The 19218-nt window shown below is 41.3% G+C and overlaps 1 protein-coding gene and 1 long non-coding RNA gene across 4 annotated transcripts in view; both read right to left on the bottom strand.

The window, feature by feature from the left end:
- snta1 (syntrophin, alpha 1) overlaps window positions 1–11988 on the bottom strand; it is a 35888-nt gene extending 23900 nt beyond the window's left edge. The window contains exons 1-2 of one of the 3 annotated variants that reach the window (XM_061784333.1): window positions 11004–11988; window positions 3953–4138 (exon numbers count right to left, since the gene is read on the bottom strand). In XM_061784333.1, the coding sequence (XP_061640317.1) occupies window positions 3953–4138; window positions 11004–11292 (475 nt within the window). In that variant the 5' untranslated portion in view covers window positions 11293–11988. The remainder of the gene's footprint in view (window positions 1–3952; window positions 4139–11003) is intronic. The other 2 variants (XM_061784334.1, XM_061784332.1) reach the window with 2 other exon arrangements.
- A 266-nt stretch (window positions 11989–12254) lies between these two features.
- On the bottom strand, window positions 12255–18957 carry LOC133484121 (uncharacterized). Its single transcript, XR_009790290.1, has 3 exons — window positions 18655–18957; window positions 12893–12973; window positions 12255–12799 (listed from the first exon to the last, which is right to left on the bottom strand). It is a non-coding gene; the product is annotated as an uncharacterized LOC133484121 (long non-coding RNA).
- Window positions 18958–19218: the final 261 nt, after the last annotated feature.

Here is a 19218-nt window from a genome sequence, read left to right as displayed (position 1 = left end):
TGAGGCAGACATGCCAACCACTAATTTATTTGAGGCACATTTTTCCAGAACATTTTGGTTGAACTCCAAATTGTATGACTTGGGGCGGTTCCACTGAACATTTCTTTCCCTTCCCTTGGCCTGAAAACTATTCTCCCCAATGCATACAACAATAGATGATGTCATTCAGGCAACAGTTCAAGATTACAAAGTGACCAACAGCCTAATTGCTATTGCACATTGCTATTGGATGGCCCGATGCAGCTGACATAACATCTAAAATACATTCCCTGCCTGCTAGTAAAAGTTACTACAACAATGGAAAGACTGCCACTTCGGCGCTTCCATAACTAAGCCTGCTTAATCCATGTGTGTGTTTGTGTGTCTGCAGTGAGCCACGGACCAGCGATGAAAAGGACATGGGAGCGAGAACCAGCAGCGTCCAGAAATGTCCTGGCAGGGGGAAGAAGCTCTGCAAACTCTGCACAAGTAACTTGGGGCTGATCTTAAGCCCCCGCCGGCGCTATGTACACCGTGTAAAAAAGTTATATGACTCTGTTATAGCACCTAAATAAATGCATGCTGGTGCAGCTGTGTTTGAAAATACAAACCACGAGACAACGGAAACCAATTTGACAGGAAGGCAAAACATGATGTGGAAAATGAAACCAGCCGCCAGGTCATGTTCATGCACAGAGGTTCCATTACACAGTTTCGACTCTGGAACGAAGGAGATTTTCAAGATTGGGTTAGCGTTTTAACGTAGGAGTTCAAATTAGGGTTCAGAGTTAGAGTTTCAAAGTAGGGTGTTAAAGCCTTTTGGCTTTGGTTTTAAGCTAGTTTGGGGTTCAATGTAGGGTTTCAAGTTAGATTAGGGGTTTCAAAGAAAATGGATGGATGGAGGATAGGGTTGGGGCTTCAAAGCCAAGGTTAGGATTTAAAAATAGCACTCAAACAACTAAATATCAAGCAAAAGAAATTATCATTGTAAACAAACAAAAGGATGATACGCATGTACGCACACACACACACACACACACACAAAGGTTGTAAATATAACTGGGAGGAAATGAAGGCAGCTGGGGATTTATGGTTTCATCTGGTGTGTTATATTTATCTGACCCTCTCAGGTGTTTACTGTTCCTCTCACATACACACACACATTGATTATTCCATCACATTCTGATGTAAAGTCAGACAGGAAGCGAGGGCAACAGAGAGGTGAAGACGGCACCCGCAAGGGAATGCTAACAACGAGGAATAGCTGCAACTTTTACTGTATTTTCTTTCAAGTAGTCAGATTGACACACGCTTTCCTATTCATGGAGAGAGGTTTGGGGTGGAAGCAAAAGTTGTACATTTCCTCATACTTTACGAGATACTTTACTGTCGTTCAGCAGATTTTTTTTTGTCTTGTGTTGCGACAAAAAATTTCAGACGAAAAAAAGAAGGCCAAATACTTGCTTCGACCTGTTTATTGCAATTTCCAGTTGAAGTTTACTGTAAGCAGACAATTACACATTGTGTGTTTCACCAAAACACATAACTTCCGTAGGTCTGCTAGCTTATTGCTAACAGACAATGCAAAATCCCATAGACGGCTCCCGAAACTAGCATCAATGTTGTAGTTATAACCCTTTAAGCAACATATATTTTAACACAAACAGTGCAGCAACATATGTAGAAACACAGTATAACAATACTCACAGGAATATATTCTTTATCCTCTGCAAAAACAACTAATGGTACTCCAGCTTGCTACCTAGTGTATTTATTATGTAAGTATTATACTGTCCCCTGGTAGCCAAGGTGTGCACACCTGGAAGAGCAGATAATCTGCATGAAAGCACAATGCCAGAGTGTTTGAGTCTTCACATTTAATTTTGTTTACTATGTTCTTTAAAGAAAAAGTAAAATACTGTAGAGTTATTTTTATTGTGTTCCAAAAAAAATGTGTGCATGTTTTGAGGGCTGAAACAGATTGACAATTCCATTCATTTAAATTTTTAAAGATAGGGAAAGAAGAAAGATGAGCATTTTCTTTCCCTATGTGCGTCAAGGCACCACTGTAGATTGTTACATATTTTGAGGGACATCAGTGGATACAGCTCCGTATAAAATCGTCCTGGCCGGCACATAAATGTTCTCTTTGCCGATGCAGTCATGTAACACAATCGAAAATAAGTGCGTGGTGTGAAAAGAAATTAAGTAGTGCGCACTCAAAATCACTTTTCCACTGGGAGTGTTCTCGCTTCTTTCATCTAATTGCTTGCTCTACTGAGGGGGGAGCCTGCCCGAAATGATTCCTGACTTGACGGATCACAGCGCGGCACCGCTTGAGCTGTCTGCTGTCAACACTTTTCTGCCTGACTGTGGACAAGTGGAAGACAGAAGCACTGAGCTCCCCTGTCTGCAGCTCTGCTTCCTTGGCTGAAGTCAACAAAACTTGGCAGCAGGGTTGCTCATGAGCACAAAAAAAGTGGTCGAGTTTGCACCATCTACCCACTCTCAAATTAGCTTTGACCAGTGGTTCTCAAACTTTTTACATCAAGTGAGACCTAAAAAAATACTAAAAAAAAAAAAAAAAAAAAAAAAAAAAAAAGGGCAATTAACAAAGTTCGTTGCGCCATCTACAAATGCAAGTTAAAACTCTACCATGCAATCCGAAAGCCATTTTTCAACAACACCCAGAAACACCGCCGGCTTCTCAGGGCCCGAGGTCATCTGGGGTGGACTGATGCAAAGTGGAAAAGTGTGCTACGGTCTGACGAGTCCACATTTCAAATTGTTTTTGGAAATCATGGACGTTGTGTCCTCCGGGCCAAAAAGGGAAAAGGGCCACCCAGATTGTTATCAACGCAAAGATACAATGTCAGCATCTGTGATGGTATGGGGGTGTGTTAGTGCCCATGGCATTGGTAATATTCCCATTAATGCTGAAAGGTACATAGAGGTTTTGGAGCAACATATGCTGCCATCCAAGCAATGTCTTTTTCAGGGACATCCCTGCTTATTTCAGCACCACACACTGTAAATCACTGACCAATAACTGAGTTTACTATGTTGTCTTCCTGCAGCTTACACTAATAAGTCACACGTTTATGTCATGTCTACATGAAAAAAACTTTTTTTTTTCCCAATGCATTTCTTTCTACTGTCCTCATGCAGACAACATTTTTGAGGCAGCTGAAAACAATGCTTTCGGCAAACTCCCATGTGGCTGAAAACTGATTTCCGCATTGCCTTGCCCATTGAGAAAATATTTATTTATTTATTTAGAAAAAAAAATTTGTTTTACTAAAGACATCACATTAATGGCGTTAAAGTTGAATACAACTATTTTTTGTAATCGAGAGTGAAGAAATAAATAAAAAAAACATGTCTGTGTACAATTGGACTTGAAAGTTAAAACGTCCAAAAAATTATTTTAAGTTTGGAACATGACATTGCATTCATGAATATTTGAGTTTCTCTTTTGGTTTGATCCAATACTTAAAATTCTACAAAGTGCGCACGTTCCCGTTCCATTTCAAACCTCACGACATGAGCTCTGGAGGCAGAAATAATGAAAATAAAACACCCTGTGGATTCTCACTATACACATTCCACAGCATAGCGGGTGTTTCGTTGAAGTGCAGCAAAGCACTATCACAGAGTACTTCCTCGATACTGCAACAAACCCATCTCTTCATTGCTATTCTGAGACAATCAGAGATCTTTTAGGTCTTTGGTCTGGTTTCACGGAAGCTCATTATTTGAATGTATCCAGATAAGTGTGATCAAAGTATGACTTAAAAGAGTCTCACTATAAGATTATCATAAATGACCCTTCAGGATTAAACTAACCGGCATAATGGAAAACTGTATTAAATCATATTCAAGACTGAGTAGGGAAAAGGTCAGAAGAACTTTGGCATTGTTGGAGTACATTTGAAGTGTTTGTGTAAATCTTGCGCATGTGCAAACGTCTTACCTTCAAGGATGACTTCTTTGCCAGTCTTCTTCAGGGCCTGCACGGCCTCGTCGTGCGTGGCCTCCCGTAAGTCGCAACCGTTGACAGACAATATGGCGTCGCCCACATAAAGCGCCTCTGTCTGGTCGGCGGCCAAGCCCTTAAAAATCTTGGAGATGAGAATGGGCATCTTGTTCTCCTTCCCACCTGCACGACATGATGCGCATCGTCATTCGGTTTGTTCGAGCCCGATGTCAACAGTTACGGGAATGGTTGCCTGTAATGGCATGCCTTAGAACCCAAAATTAGTTTTAAGTTTTAACAAGTTTTAAAGCCGATTTAATCACCTGAATTTTTATTTTAATGTTAAAAGTGGAACCTCTTATGTTAAGTGACCCAATGGTTGTTTAATGTGGAATTCAACCAAAAACATTGGGGGTAAAAACTAAATGAAATTAAATTTACAAACTGTCTCACCGCTTCACGTGCGACGTCGGATTTACTTTAACTTTCAGCTCTCCTTTTTCTTCTGCTTTTTGTAACACTTAGTCAAAGATCCTAATTCTAAATGATATTAATGATCGATCATTCCTGGACATTACCAGTCAGATTATCACACTGCAATCTTTAAATGTGTATGGCTAAGACAACTTAATTGCTAAACTGACATATTATAGAAGTTATTTTCCACAATTGAAAACAGTGTCAGGTCAGGTCAATGATATACGTCTATCAAAATACTCCAAGAATCAAGAATTGCAGCACACTTGGGTGTTTTGAAGGGCCGGAACTGTGTCTATGGTTTTTTCTTTGTAAAAAATTTGGAGGTGGCTGCCTTTGCCAAGTTTCAGGCCGCGTTCAGCTCCAAAACCTCATCTGGATACAACTTTCGTTACAGTCACGACGGCACGATATGTCGATCCTTGCCGTATTTCACTTTTCACAGTCTCGACATAGCGCAGATTTTTAAAATCGTACATCAGGTCTCTTCATATTATTTCCTGTATGTCTTCCAGCCATGCTAGTTAAATCAAGGTTGTCAGGATATCAACTCGAGAACAATGGTCACTAAAGTCAGCTGGCGATTGAACTCTGGTCTTGCGGTGAAGCAGTCATTCTATATTGTAAAAGACATTCAATTCATTTTAAATCCATCTTGTACAAGTTTGCTCCATGCGGGATTTACAAGCCAATGGCTTCGCTCCTCCTATGCATGCCAAGTACATTGCCAACCGAGTTTCGGACAGTATGGTTTCCTCATCTTTTGACCTCTGTGGCATCAGACAAGTCGTTTGCTGCATGGCTAAGTATTAGAAATGAGGCAATGCCTCGAGGAGCAGAGTCAGTCAATACTTGGTCCTATTAGGAGGAATTTAAAGGCACTTTCTGCAAGAAAATTCAATACTAATACAATTGTGGTTACAATTAAAATGTGGACTGCTTTGCAAGTAATTGGTGGAGTTCATAAATTAAAAACCTGCCATGGATCTTACTGCCATCAGCATAATTATCATTTCTTCCCATAACCATCAGTGCAATACTTAAATCCTCACATATTCCTTCATCATCCCACTTTGTCTTTTCAACGTCATGCACACGTCTGCGCCTCCAAGCTGACAAAGTGTTGCTCGGACGACAGGTGGGATAGCGGGGGTGTAGTGAGGCAAATGGTGACAGGTAAATGAATGGTAGCGGTTCCCACAACACTAACAAGTTGTACAATTTGGCGTTCGAAACGGTTCAGTGGACCCTTGAATGTCGACCGAAATCGGTTCTAGGTGACTTATATACCCTTCAATTTGTTCGGATTTTGAATAATGGAAACAGAACTAGAGATGCATCATCCTAGATGACCACAATGTATTACACTATCTATCCATTGTGAAAGGCTACGCAGTTGGGTTCCGGATTCTTGTGTGTATTGCGTGCATACAAACATTGCCACACAAAATATGTCATTTATTAAGTTGGGCTTGTGTGTGGGGACATGCTTAAATTTACACACAGCTCTGACTATGCATACACACAAAACCTTGGGGAAGAACAGTGAAACTACAAACAGAACGCACAAAGAGGGTCACCAAAGCCATCCGAGTGCACATCCAGGTCCTGTCGTCCCTTAGATTTTTGGCCACTGGGACATTTCAGCAGGAGATTGGAGACACACGAGACATTTCGCACCCAACTCTAAGCCGAATCATGTCGACAGACTGTGTTGGATGCAATTATTTCCCATCCAGTTCCTATACAGACATCACCAACAAGGCGAAATTAAACAAGGGTTATCCAAATAGTAGTTAAAGCCATAGATTGCACCCACATTTAAATTAAAGCACCATCACACAACAAATTCAGCTGCGTGAACAGGAAAGCATTTCTTTCAATGAATGCACAAATAATCTCCAATACACATCGCCTATTGGAATGCACGATGCATTCATTTACTCATTCTACGGAATAGCTCCGTGGATGTGCACCTTCATAGGAGCTGTTGCTGCGGCTGGCTGGCTGGCTGCACATATAATGACGTGTCCAATAATGCTGGCAATATGGGTATCCATAATTGCTTGTCCTCCTCCAGTCAATTAAAAGCTATTTCCCATTTGTGGGCCATGACGTTTTTTTTGGCATTGAGTTTGAGTCAAACCGTTTGTTTTTATTTCTCTGATCCAACAGAACAGAACAACAGTGGTTAAATTCGCCCATGCGATTTTTTTCCTTTTGTTGGTAACACCAGCAATAATTGTTTCCAGTTCTCAGACAAGTTCTCGATGTCGGTCACAGAGATACTCCTTTTCTTAGTCCTCTTTTTCGGAGAGGGAAGTAGTCTATCCACGCATTCTTAAAGGGATTGTTGCTACTATATACAGTCAATTAGAGGAGCTTCCCAATGCAAATGAGGCTAGACATGCATGAGTGTGTGGCAGTTTAGAACAGGTGGGCTCTATCAACACACATTACTTACTGGTAGGTGTCCACATTATTATAATTTTTCTTTGGTACTTCAACATTCTAAATTTCAGTCCTCAGAACGAACTTAGAACCTGTTCTCTGCACTCTTGAATAAATGAGTCCCCTGGAACTTTGTTCTCTGCTTAAATTAGACACAGCAAAGTGAATGTTGACTGCCTCTACTACGCTTACTAAAAGCCAGGGTGGGCTCCCTAAAATTAACACGGGCGGCCCACTCCCTGATACATAGCTTTCATCTGACCAATGACAACTGCCGCCTGGTCCTCTCAGCTGTTCACTCGTTGTTGTGTCAGCAGGCCAACATCTCGCTTCTTATCTTTTTTGCTTTTGCTTTCTTTTCTCTCCCACCCGTTCTTTATCTCTGCCTTCCAACTGAGCCACGCAGTAACAACAACATCAGGGTGAGCAGGGTGCCGGTAATCATTTTGTTTTAATAACAAGCTGTGTGGCTCTACAAGGCTCCCCTGTTCACAGAGATGGACATCACAGAATTGCCATTAGAGGCACCGTTGTTGTCAGGGTGATGGAGGGTTGCAGAGCTAAAATGAACCCGTCGCCATTAGCTATAATAAGGAGCAACAACGACAACGACTTGTCAACATGTGCATACTGGAAGACTAAAAAAGAACCAAACACCTTTTGCACTGTCTGTAAAAGCTGGCATTTTTGTGCATTTTTTTCTGTCGCATGGACAAAGTCCATCTGGCAATTTTCCCGTATTCTGAGGTAGAATCAGGGCCATGACAAAGGCACTTGAAATAAGACACCCAAATCTCAAGTCCCCTGCCCGGTGACGCCAGTTGTTGACATCACACATCTAATTATCAGTTTGCGAGATGCCAAGTGTAAAAGTCTAAGGAAGATACACTGGGTCATCTGCTACTATTATGATGTACAGAAATCCCCTCATCATCCACTGTTCACAAATTGGTCCAAGGAAGTATGAAGTGATACATCTCGATTGAGAGACAAGCTTTGTATGTTGAGGAGCAGCTAAGTTTAGCCTGGGTTGTTGCGGAGAGTCTTTGACACATCTGCTTGTACACTGGGTGTATTAATTATTAGGTTCTGTGTTAAAGGCAAAGGCCGAAAAATGCCAAGTCGTCTTTTACATCTCTGATTTTGATGAACCAGTTCAACACCAACAATCGTTTCCATTTTGCAGGGACAAAGCCAACCTGGTATTTTTTCCACTTTCTGAGGTTCCTGTGTTTAAAGGGAACGCCGGAAAGGTGTGAAATATGACACCCGAGTCTTATGACGCATCTATTTATCTTGTTGTAGGATGTTGTCTTGTTGTATGAAAGCACAAACAGTTGTGGGAGTATCCCGCCTTTCTGTATAATAGGCAAAAGCAGACAAATTTTGCATCATCTGTCATGACTGTGATTTTGCAGGGTCTCTGTGTAAAAGCAGCTGAACACCTCCCACCCACCTCCTTGCTTGAAATCATGTTTTTTCCCCCTCTTTGGCCACACATACATGGATATTTATAATAAGTGCCATGCAAAACTCCCATAGGAAAATGTTGCTTTTAAAAGATACCCACATTTGTGTGCGACACACAGTATGGATCAGCTGGGACAGTGCTGTCAAACATATGAAGCGGCTCGTTGGGAGGTGTCCGATCCAGCCCGTGAGGGCACATTAACTGCAATTTTTCAATAAAAGTGACTGTTGTTGCTATTTCTGTCTAGTGGAGGTCACACTGAGGACCTTAATAAACAGACCCCGATGTAACGGATATTGGATAAAACGGACCGTCAGGACTGAACAATGTGTCCAAAAACAGTTTCCATTTGTCACTTAAAATGCTGTTGACAAAGACTGTCAGTTCTAGAATTGACCGCTGCTGTTTACCAGCTCTGTGGTGCAATGCAGGCAGAGAATGGGACTGACGTATTTCACAGATATATAAAAAATATATATATCCAATTCCAAAAGATGTGCCTCCCGTGCCTATGTGGCGGCTATATTGAATGTGGGGCATTGACGTGGCGGCCATGTCATATGATATGATATGATGATATCTAGTGCCTATTGAAAATGCATTCCCAGCGCAGAGCGAAAGAGCAGCATGGCGGCAGTGTTAACTCTGAGAAATACAAACACAAGTCTCTGGAGTCTGGAACATGCTATTTTTTGGTACCCAAATTTTCATTTTTTTTGTCAAGCCATTCACCTTTGGCAACAGATTTGGAACGAGGAAGCACACGAATTCCTCGCTGCACTGTGCAGTGAAATACTAATTAATTTCTGGTTCAGACGCGGTATCCTGTGTGGATGTTTATTATTATATATCTCTAAACACGCACTAATTGGACTGTTATTTTGTTGTTCAATTGCACTGTTATTTTGTTGTTTAAAGTTGGTTAGTCTCCACAAATAACACGGTCCTAGACAGACCTGTGTGACAAGTGTAAATCACTTATTTTGATGTTTTGATAATGCATAACTATAGCTTAGCAATAAGCATCATGCTTTTCCATCTTTTCTTACCCACTCCTTACCCTCCCTTCATAATAACGTAAACGATACGTGTAAGAAGCATGGTAAGATTTGTAGCTTATTCGCTACCAATAAGGCGATGATCAGTGACTTACAACGCATTGAGAATTTTGCCTCCGCGGCTTGGCAACCGGGAGGCGTAATAAAATAGCGCGCACCAAGCAGCTGTTCAATGTGGACGTGCAGGTAATGTCAGGTGCTAGATTTTTTTTTTTTTTCTCCAATATCCGGATCAATCAGTGTTACGGCCGTAACGAGTCAACGTTCAGTGATTTCTGGAACAAAATACAGACGTTCCGTAATATTTGCCAGCTCTGTGTGTACTGTATGTCAAAAATGTCACCATGACCAAGCACACTGGTGTGGTAAGTTTGGATAAAATATAAACCTTTGAAACATTTTCAAGCTTTTTTAAAATTTATTTACAATACCTTTGTGTTTTATGCCAGGAAAAAACCTACAAAACACAAATTTTGTACTGCACAGTAACATGGGTGCATATGGCCTCCAAAAAAAGGTTGAGGTTCCACTGTATACTGGTCCTGTCCTTTAGAAATCAAATTGGTGTGAATTTGGCCCCTGAATTAAAATTAGTTTGACACCCCTGATCTAGAGCATCCTAAAAGCCCGGGTAGTGACTGCTACGACTACTTTCAAACTTTGTTTGGGATTAGAAAAATACAACTACAGCAAGGTCTCTATCGACTGCATTTACAAAACTTTAACTTCCCAACTGTCTGTCCTTCCTGCCGAGACCCCCAGCTAAGGCCATGTAAACAGGATTGCAAAAGGCTTCCAAACAGCCGCCACGCTGTTGTGAGTACACATTGCGGTTAACGTAAGCCTGATAATGTTAGACATGGAGAAGTCTTTGTCTTGTCCCATGGGGAGTGCCCGGTCGCATATAGTTTTAAGCATTATGCCAACTTTAAAGTAATACTATTAGTCATCATTCATCTATACAGATATTTGTTATTGAGTATTGATAACCTGTATTGATAATTTGTATGAATAGATGACTAGATATGAGACTTAATGTGTAAAAGAAAAGTTACTGAAATAGGTTTTGTTTTCATTCAAAGCTTTTTCTTCAGCCAAACAGCAGCAACAAAAAAGCGTCGCTCAGAAAAAATTAAGACAACAATTAAAATATATTGTTTAATGAACATTTCAAAAATAAAATACACAATATTGTGTGTTTTAGTCACAGTTACATTCATATGCCTGATGAGTTTTTTTGGGGGGGGTTAACACTCAAAAGAGGCATAAACACGTCTAAAAATGTCCATCTGTTTGTACTTGGTCACACAGGCTACTTACTACATTAGGCTACTAGCTTAGTTAATGACACTAATAGGGCTCCCCGCTGTGGTAAATACAGCATGGCGGCTGTCAACCTTTTGGGCCACACAACAAGTTCGTTAAATATTAGAAATCGCCAAAAACAAGCTGGTTTCTTTCGAAACACCAGCGGCTAATGTGTTTTCCACGCTCGGTGTCAAAAAAGTTTAACTGGAACTCAACTTGCGTCGTTTTGAATGGCGCCGCCGCTGCACATTTGCGTCCATAATGAAAAAAAAGTTGGTCTCACCTTTAATACTAATCCCGAGTCCTCCGACATCTTGCTTGGTAACTCGCACCGTGCGCTTCACGTTGGTGATGGTCTCCGGGACGGGACACGAGCTGAGATTGGGGGGGTCTCCGTTGATAGCCCCCGCGGGGTTTGGATTGCTCTTGGGCGGCTCGTCGGCGCCCTCGCCGGGGGTGACCGTCAGCGTGTCCTCGGTGAGCGTGGCCAGCACCCGGGTCCAGCGGTCCACGGCCACCCGGAGCTCCAGCAGTCCCGTTTTCTGCGCCTTCATCGCGGCCGCCATGTTCATCGCATTCCTGGAATAACTCTAGACGGGGCTGGCGGTCCTGTGGACAGATATGGAGGGCTGGGGTAAGGGGCACACACACACACACACTCTCAAACACATGCACATGCACGCATGCATGCTCACACAACTCCCTTATGCACAGTTGCACGCCCTCGCAGCATTGTTGTCCTCCAAAGAGGTTTACCCACCAGTAGTAAGAATTAAAGTTAATTGAGAGTGACACAATTGCTCACTGACTGTAACACAGCCCAGTTCAAATTAAGTGATTCTTGCTCACATACTGTGTAAATACAAACTGTAATTCCCTAAGAAGTGTTGGAAAGAACTGCTTCACCCCAAATGCCAATGAAGAAACATATTTGGATCAGCACCAAGACACACACACACACACACACACACACACACACACACACACAGCCTGCTATTATGTTTTCATTGTGTCTTTACATCACTTTCCAAACCTTTGAGACAAGGCACATATTGTACACTAGGGGGAAAAAAACCTTAAATCACACCACCAAACACTGTCACACTGTGTCATAAAGTGGATATAGCAACACCCCCCAAAAGGTTTATACTGTACTGTAATTGTCTACAGATGCCACAAGATGGCAGCAAAAGCCAAATTTTTGTCTAAATGAAGCTCCTCAACTCACTTCAACAGTTCCTTGGCACCAAGATACTTTTAGATTGCACCAAAACAGGGAATATGTTTTTTTTTTTTTTTTTTTTTTTTGTGATTAGGCAAATTCACAAATGCCAAACCGCGAATATGCGGGAGTTTGCTGTGCACAGGTTGATTACTCTATGTACCTTGTGCCATATAGTTCAGCTTTTCACTATATGTCACTCGAATAGATATTTGACAAAAATAAAGCTTCATTATTTATAGTGTTCTGAAAATTGGGATATGGGTCATGGAAGTCTAAGGATGAAGGGGGGGGGGGGGCGGGGGGAAATAATGCTTAAATAAATAAGGCTTTGCAGTAAAGGAGGCGGGGTTAACAGTGGCTCATTTGCCTGAGACAGGACCGCCCCCTCAAACAGATTAACAAAAGAGGGTGTGAAGTGCGATGCTTGGGAAATTTTGACAAAAGCATGTTATTAAAACACATGGAAACGCTTTAAAATTGTGTGTGTGGGGGGAGGGGGGGGGGGTGAATCACGTGTCCAACACCAACAATTCCAACACTACAGCAGTTGTGCAATGAAAAGCTTCATGACTGAAAGACACCATTGTTGTGACGTCTAAATCGCGCCCTGCTGAAACACTTCTATTATTCATGAAAAGACCAAAAGTCTCTGTAGTACTATAGGAAAATTGTCCAACAGAATTCATTATCCCACGCGGGCGCTTTATAAACTTGACAATTAATACTCTGCCTCCATCTGGCGGTCAAAATGCCGCACTACTTCACAAAAAAACATGAACTGGTCATTTTGTGGAGGCTAGTGTTTAGCACGTAGCATAGTTCTGAGGTTGTGGATTCCAATCCAGGCTCTGGCCCTGCAAAAAAAACATGCACGTTAAGGTTAATTGAAGTTTAAATTATCCATGTGTGTGAATGTGAGTGTGAATGGTTGTCTATCTATAGCTAACCTGCGACTGGCAGGCGACCAGTCTAGGATTTATCCTGCTTCTCTCGCCAAAAGTCAGATGGGAGAGGCCTCACACAAACCCCTAATGAGGACAAGGAATGAATAGATGGATAAAATATAGGCAAACAATGATAAATACAAGATTACCAACATCATTGCTTGAACATACAGTATGAGCGTACTGAGTCTAATCTTTCTGACCTTCTCTGTTTTACATTACACAGAGTAATCTCTTCAAGATTAGACAAGATTAAAGGTGCATTTAATGTGCTTTAAAAAATAGCCCCACAGTCTGTTGAGGGATTAAAAGCCCAAATAATGTTATTTCCACCGTATGGCCCATGAACGTGGCGTAGTAGAACATATTCAGGTCAAGTGGTTTGTAAACAAATACAGTGGAAGGTTGGTGGTTTGGATATTAAGACCATTTTTATCAATTAGAAATGAGGAAAATGCTGTATAGCAAAATTGTTGCAGAGTCAAGTTGTGGCTGTGATAAAAACCTTTTTTAACTGAGTGTACAGGCAATGTTTTCCCAATTTTTACATTATTTATTTTCATTATTTATGTATATTTTAAGCTGCATGCTTATAATACAAACATATATGCATGTGAGGAGCAGGTATTATTTTTTTATCCACTTGGAGTCGCCATCCTCACGTTCTACACTGTCGTTAGTATCTGTGACATTGAACGTATGTGTGCATTGAAAAGGCGAGCCTGGCCTGTTGAGTGATGCGGAAGTGAGCAACTGAGGATGTATAGGTCGCAGGTTGTTAACTGGCTAAAGCTTTAGCCACTGTGTGTGTAGAGTGACGCCGTCAGTTGAGGGTATCGGCAGGTTGGCTAGAATGTGCTTTGTTTTTACTGTATTTTGTTACCATTCATTCAATACAACAATTGAAAGAGCACCAGCAGCTGTGTCTATCCTCCCTCTATCCTAACCACCTGTTATGATTAGAAGTCATTCAAACTAGCGGTGGTAGGCTATATTAAATTAGCTAACGATGTTTACTGTACTATTGACGTGCAGTTGTGTAACTTAGAGCGGAACTAAACCCGAGATGTCAAAATTTCCTGATATATTGGAAATGTGTATATCTTCTTGAAATTATCCTGTTTTAAATCTACTAAGAATTGAAAAAAACAACAACATTTAAAACACCATATCTACTTGCCTACAGGGGCTGCCATTTTTGCATCATTATGTGTGCAAAAGTTGTGAGAATGTGACGTGAATCTGCCCGTCCCAGCGAAAGGGAGGAATGATGTCACAGTTAATGTAGGTATAGTACTAGCTTATTGCGTTACATTTGAGCAAGCCTATTTTGCTGTCGTGAGCCTACCGGGCACTCGCCTAGCAGCTAACTTCTGGCCGCTAATTCTAGCCATAGCTATTCTACCATTTTAATCAACAACAGCGTGATAAATTAGCAATTATTATTATCTTAAATTAGCGATTGAACATGATTTTGGGATGGTGTTTTGTTGATGTTGGTCGCAACAGCGTATGGGTGGTAATATAAACTACGGTCAGAACAGCATCTAGTTAAGAAGTCAAGACTCTTTCCTCCTGGCTCACGCTTATTGCTACGTGAGTCTGCAGTAACAGTCCATGTGAAAAAATAATCACAGCAAAATCCCGCAATATAGCGAATAATCCAAGATATAAGTACGATAAAAAAAATCTGCGATGCACTGAACCCACAAAAAGTGAACGCCGATATAGTGAGGGACGACTATATTTCTCTCTCTTTTGTAACACCTCTTATTGAGGCCAAATGCAAAGCACACAGCCCAATGCTCTGAGCTCGCTGAACTGAGCTCTGATGTCGTGAGTAGTATTTGTGTTGGGGGTGGTTTGTGACCCAGTGTAAGTGTGTGTGTGTCTGCGTGATGATGTTTAGCATTATGACAAAGTGTGCCATCTGACCTCCAGTCTGTACATCTGTCAGTCTTGTTCGCCTTTGTGATGTTGAGTGGCAGGTGGCCAGCACAGGCTATCCTTCACACCACACCCTCTTTTTTTTTTTTTTTTTTTTAAACAAAGCTGGCTTCAATGGAAGGCACAAAGAATACGATGTCCGCTCATGGAAAACAAATTTCTGCTTCGTCAATAGGACGTTAGGGGTGTAATGGCAGTGGCGTGTGCCTTCCATTAGCATGTGGTCAGTGGGACATTGTCAATTGTTCCGGGAGCTGACTTCTTTCAAACATGCTTGATACAGAGTGGCCCCAATAGCCATTCACTCTTAATCCAATATGAAAAAAATAATACTGTATACCTGCATGATGCATTTAAGCATTAGTTGGTAGAGGTGCAAGTGTATACAGAAAGAGGTGTCACAATTAATTGATTCATCAATAACTAATCAATCATCCAATTAATCAACAACATTCATTGATTAATCGTTCAGAGACCTTGTTTCACATAAAATTGTCCAAATCCTCTGAATATCTTTGTGTTTAATCCAAAGAAGATTAAAGATTTACTTTGGAAAACAATGATCAACAATTTTCCAACATGTTACGAACGAAACCAGTAACAGAATCCTAATAAATTTTAAGGAAAAAAGCAGCCCACATTGACATTAATATGGCCTATTTTACGAAGGTGTATCAGGGACATGCTGAAAAGAAAAGGTAATAATTTCAGAATGATATAATAATTTTTAAATATACTTTTCAGATAAAAAGACGTACTGTATATATTTGAGATGAAAGTTTTATATATATATATATATATAAACTTTCATCTCAAATATCACAACTTTTTATCTTGAAAATATATGTTTTCTCTCAAACATATGCAACTATATTCTTGTAATTTTATGATATTCAAGAAAATATTGAACTTTTTATTGAGAGAATACTGTATGTATATTTAATTATATTTCTTTCTTTAGAGTGTGGTGCTAAAACATATTTGTACTATTTATTTGCTCTCTGAAGCATACAACAATAAACCGGACCGCGACCCCCTCCACCGAACATCCGGCTCCTCAATCAGCCACATATATGCATGTCACAATTCCCTAATGACCGTGGACAGTTGGGGTGTCCTCCTCCCTGCCCCCCCTACCCAGCTTCCCTCTGCCGTCTCTGCATCCCTCCCCGATCTGCTGAGGGCAACAGCTCCAGTGGTCTACCATATGGGCCAGTGTCTGAGCCCTGTGTGTTCGTTTGAGTATGTGTGTGTAAGTGTGTGTGTGTGCGCGTGTGTATGCACGGGTGTGTGCGCTGTGACTGTTAGCCTGCTCCACCTGTCCCACTGTGACAGCAGAGTCCACATCTCTGCTGCAGGCTGGTGGCTGCAGATGACACGCTGTTGACAATTAGGTCCCAAAAAATATGTACGCAGAAGAGCCCTATAAATACTGTACATACTGTACTTATACATACACGGTTTCAAGGTTTAGTTTAGCAGTGATATTCGTCGTGTTTCACAAAGGATAAAGAAAATATGGCGGTGTGTACTGTTATACTGTCTGACTATGTGTGTTGTTGCAGTGTTTGTGTTCAAATACCTGTTGCTTTAAAGGGTTGCCTTTCGTTAGCCCATCTATGGCGTTTCGCATTGTGCATTAGCATTAAGTAAGCAGAAGGCAAAGTAGCGCAGTTCTCTTAAATACACAACGTTGAATTATCTTGTATGTTTTGTTTGACAGTAAAATTCAGTTGGGAGTGGTAATAAACAGCTTGAAGCCCCTTCAATGTGGCATATTCAAAGATTCAAGGAGTTTAATTGTCACACCAACACACATTTATACATGAAATGGCATGAAATTATATACCCGAGGTCCCAGATGAGCCCAATAAGTCTCAAGAATTGTGAAATATAAATAGAATAAGAATGGCGGAATGGGACAAAGCAACCGTAGGAGCTTTAAACATCTACAGTGTCTTTTGTTTAACAAAAGATGTCACCACAGAGCCACCAAAGCTGACAATATCCGATGTTTAGGATTCGTTAGTGTTTACGTACATCGTATCATATTTGTATAAATAAATGATATACATGTATTTAACTTTTGCCCAACGACACCTGCCATAAAGTTTGGCTTCAAACCATCATGTCATCAAACCATCCAGTAACCTGTTTTCCAGGTTTGGTCACGACGTTCCTCATATAGCAGATTGTTCACTATTTGCCCTGTTCAATACATTTATTAATCAGCATCTACAGTAATTATTTGCTTTATTTACATTTTATGTTTTTGTCATGCAATTAGATAAATATTGATTCTTAATCGCTCCAGATGATGTACGCGGCACAGTTGCGTGCTGTTATATTGTGATTTTGTTTAGTATTGGTGGTTACTATAATTGCTTTGTGATAGTTGTGATGTTAAGAGGTGGATTAAGTCGGTTGAATCCCTACTGAAGGCCCAAGTACCAAATGCACGACCCGCCACTGTAATCAACTCGGGGGGATATACTTTGGTGGTCTCTGACCATGCACATCGAGCTTCCTCTTGATAGACAGACTTCACAGACTTCAGTCGTCAACATATTTCCTCCTGTGATCTTGGACAGCTGACACGCCAGACCGTATCTGGTGGTGACACTTCACCCCCGTTGACCCTCCCCGAGCCCGGTCCTTGTGGGAGCCAGACCCCGGGCCAAGGCCAGGGCTCCTGCTTTGGAGGGGTGGGGATGATAGGGATGGGCGCTATTGGGTGCCGAGAGGCTAGCAAGATGGCCCTAGTCATCATAATCATTAATTGCCTGCTGGTCCTTCTGTCCTCGTCCTGCTCCCGCTTGTCATATCGGGGAGTGGGGGGCACACGACACGGGTATCAGCTGAGCTCAGGATGCTCGCGAGTCATCGGGGTCATGTGGCAGACGCCTGTTTAATTCTCATGAGGATCCCCAGCACTCGCGTCAGCTCCAAGCTGCCGTCGGACCGTCATTGTGCGTTCGGCGGCCATAACATTAGGAACACCTGCTCAGCCTAATGAGATGCACCACAAGCGTTATATCAAAACATCTGCCTTTAGTTAGATTTTACTGTGTTGATGAGACCTTTCAAAACATTTTTGCCCGACAGAAACTAAATACTTGTTGAATTTGTTCCGTGGCCAAGCTCGTGACTCAATTTACATTGAAATGATTTGAAATTCCATTAATCTGTAGGCTTTAAACGATCAGGACTTTTGGGGCTGATCAGCGAGTTTAAAAAAACGATAACCGATCACCGATCCGATCACAAGCTGGAGCAATGTGTCTATTTAAATGACCTGATCATTTACTCTATATATTTGTGTACTTAATTACTCCCAAAAATTATATTTACAATAAATAATGTATCTTTGTTCATCTATTTATGCCAGTGAGGCATAGTGACAGACAGAACAAATGAATGGTCTTCTATTAGATGGCAGGAAGTACATACAGTAATTAATGTATCCACTTTTTGTGACATTTTTGTTTGTTGGAATGCTGTGAGTTCTTTCAATAGTAAAATATGTTCCTTGGCTCCATAAAGGTTGGAAATCACTGCTCTAGTCAAATCGTGTATTCTAATCAGTCAGGTCAAACCAACATTACAACGTGACAGAAATAATGAGTGCTAACTTACTGTAATTAAATGACTTTATTGTAATTAAATTACTTCACCTACACCGAAACTCTACAGCATGATTCGACAGAATGGCAGCATGTTTACGTACAACCGTTAGTGCTAGCACTAGCTTGCTAGGCTACATAACGTTTTTGTTGCCTGCTTGCGACCCGTATCGTATTAAAAGTACGTGAACATACCTCAAGCAAGCCTTAAACGAATGTCCTCTCCTGTCCTGAGCAACGGTGACCACCAACACGTTTTTCCCCATTTTGTCCTTATAATACAGTCAGCGCGATCCACTCGTGTTGTCGTCGCCACGGTAACGAGTGTATCCGGTCGCATTTGAGTTGACAAGATAAAGCCCAACGATCATAAAAAAATGTGATGCGGTGGTATCGGAATACAAGATTTTATTGCAGTAGTTTGGCATAGAGCAGATTTGTCTTGCAGTCTGATCGGGCATTACGTGTTGTCTGTCTCAGACGTGTTGCCTGTCCCACACCGCCGACATGTTTTTTTTTTTTTAAATAACTTTATTGGCCGTCAGATATTTACAGTACTACGTCAAAAGACACGCGACAAGGCTAAAAACAAACTAGCTTTTGGATTCAAATATACTGTGCACGATGACGATGCGGAGTCAATGTCTTTTACGGAGCCGCTCAATGACGTCATTGATCGGATCGGCGAATTATAACATTAAAGGCGATCGACATAAAATGCTAATTATCGGGCAATACCGATCAGGCCGATAAAATTGG

This window comes from Phyllopteryx taeniolatus, chromosome 9 (genome assembly GCF_024500385.1).
Source record: "Phyllopteryx taeniolatus isolate TA_2022b chromosome 9, UOR_Ptae_1.2, whole genome shotgun sequence".
NCBI lineage: Eukaryota > Metazoa > Chordata > Actinopteri > Syngnathiformes > Syngnathidae > Phyllopteryx > Phyllopteryx taeniolatus.
Note: the sequence above shows the minus strand (reverse complement) of the source record. Positions and strands in the feature narration are given on the sequence as shown.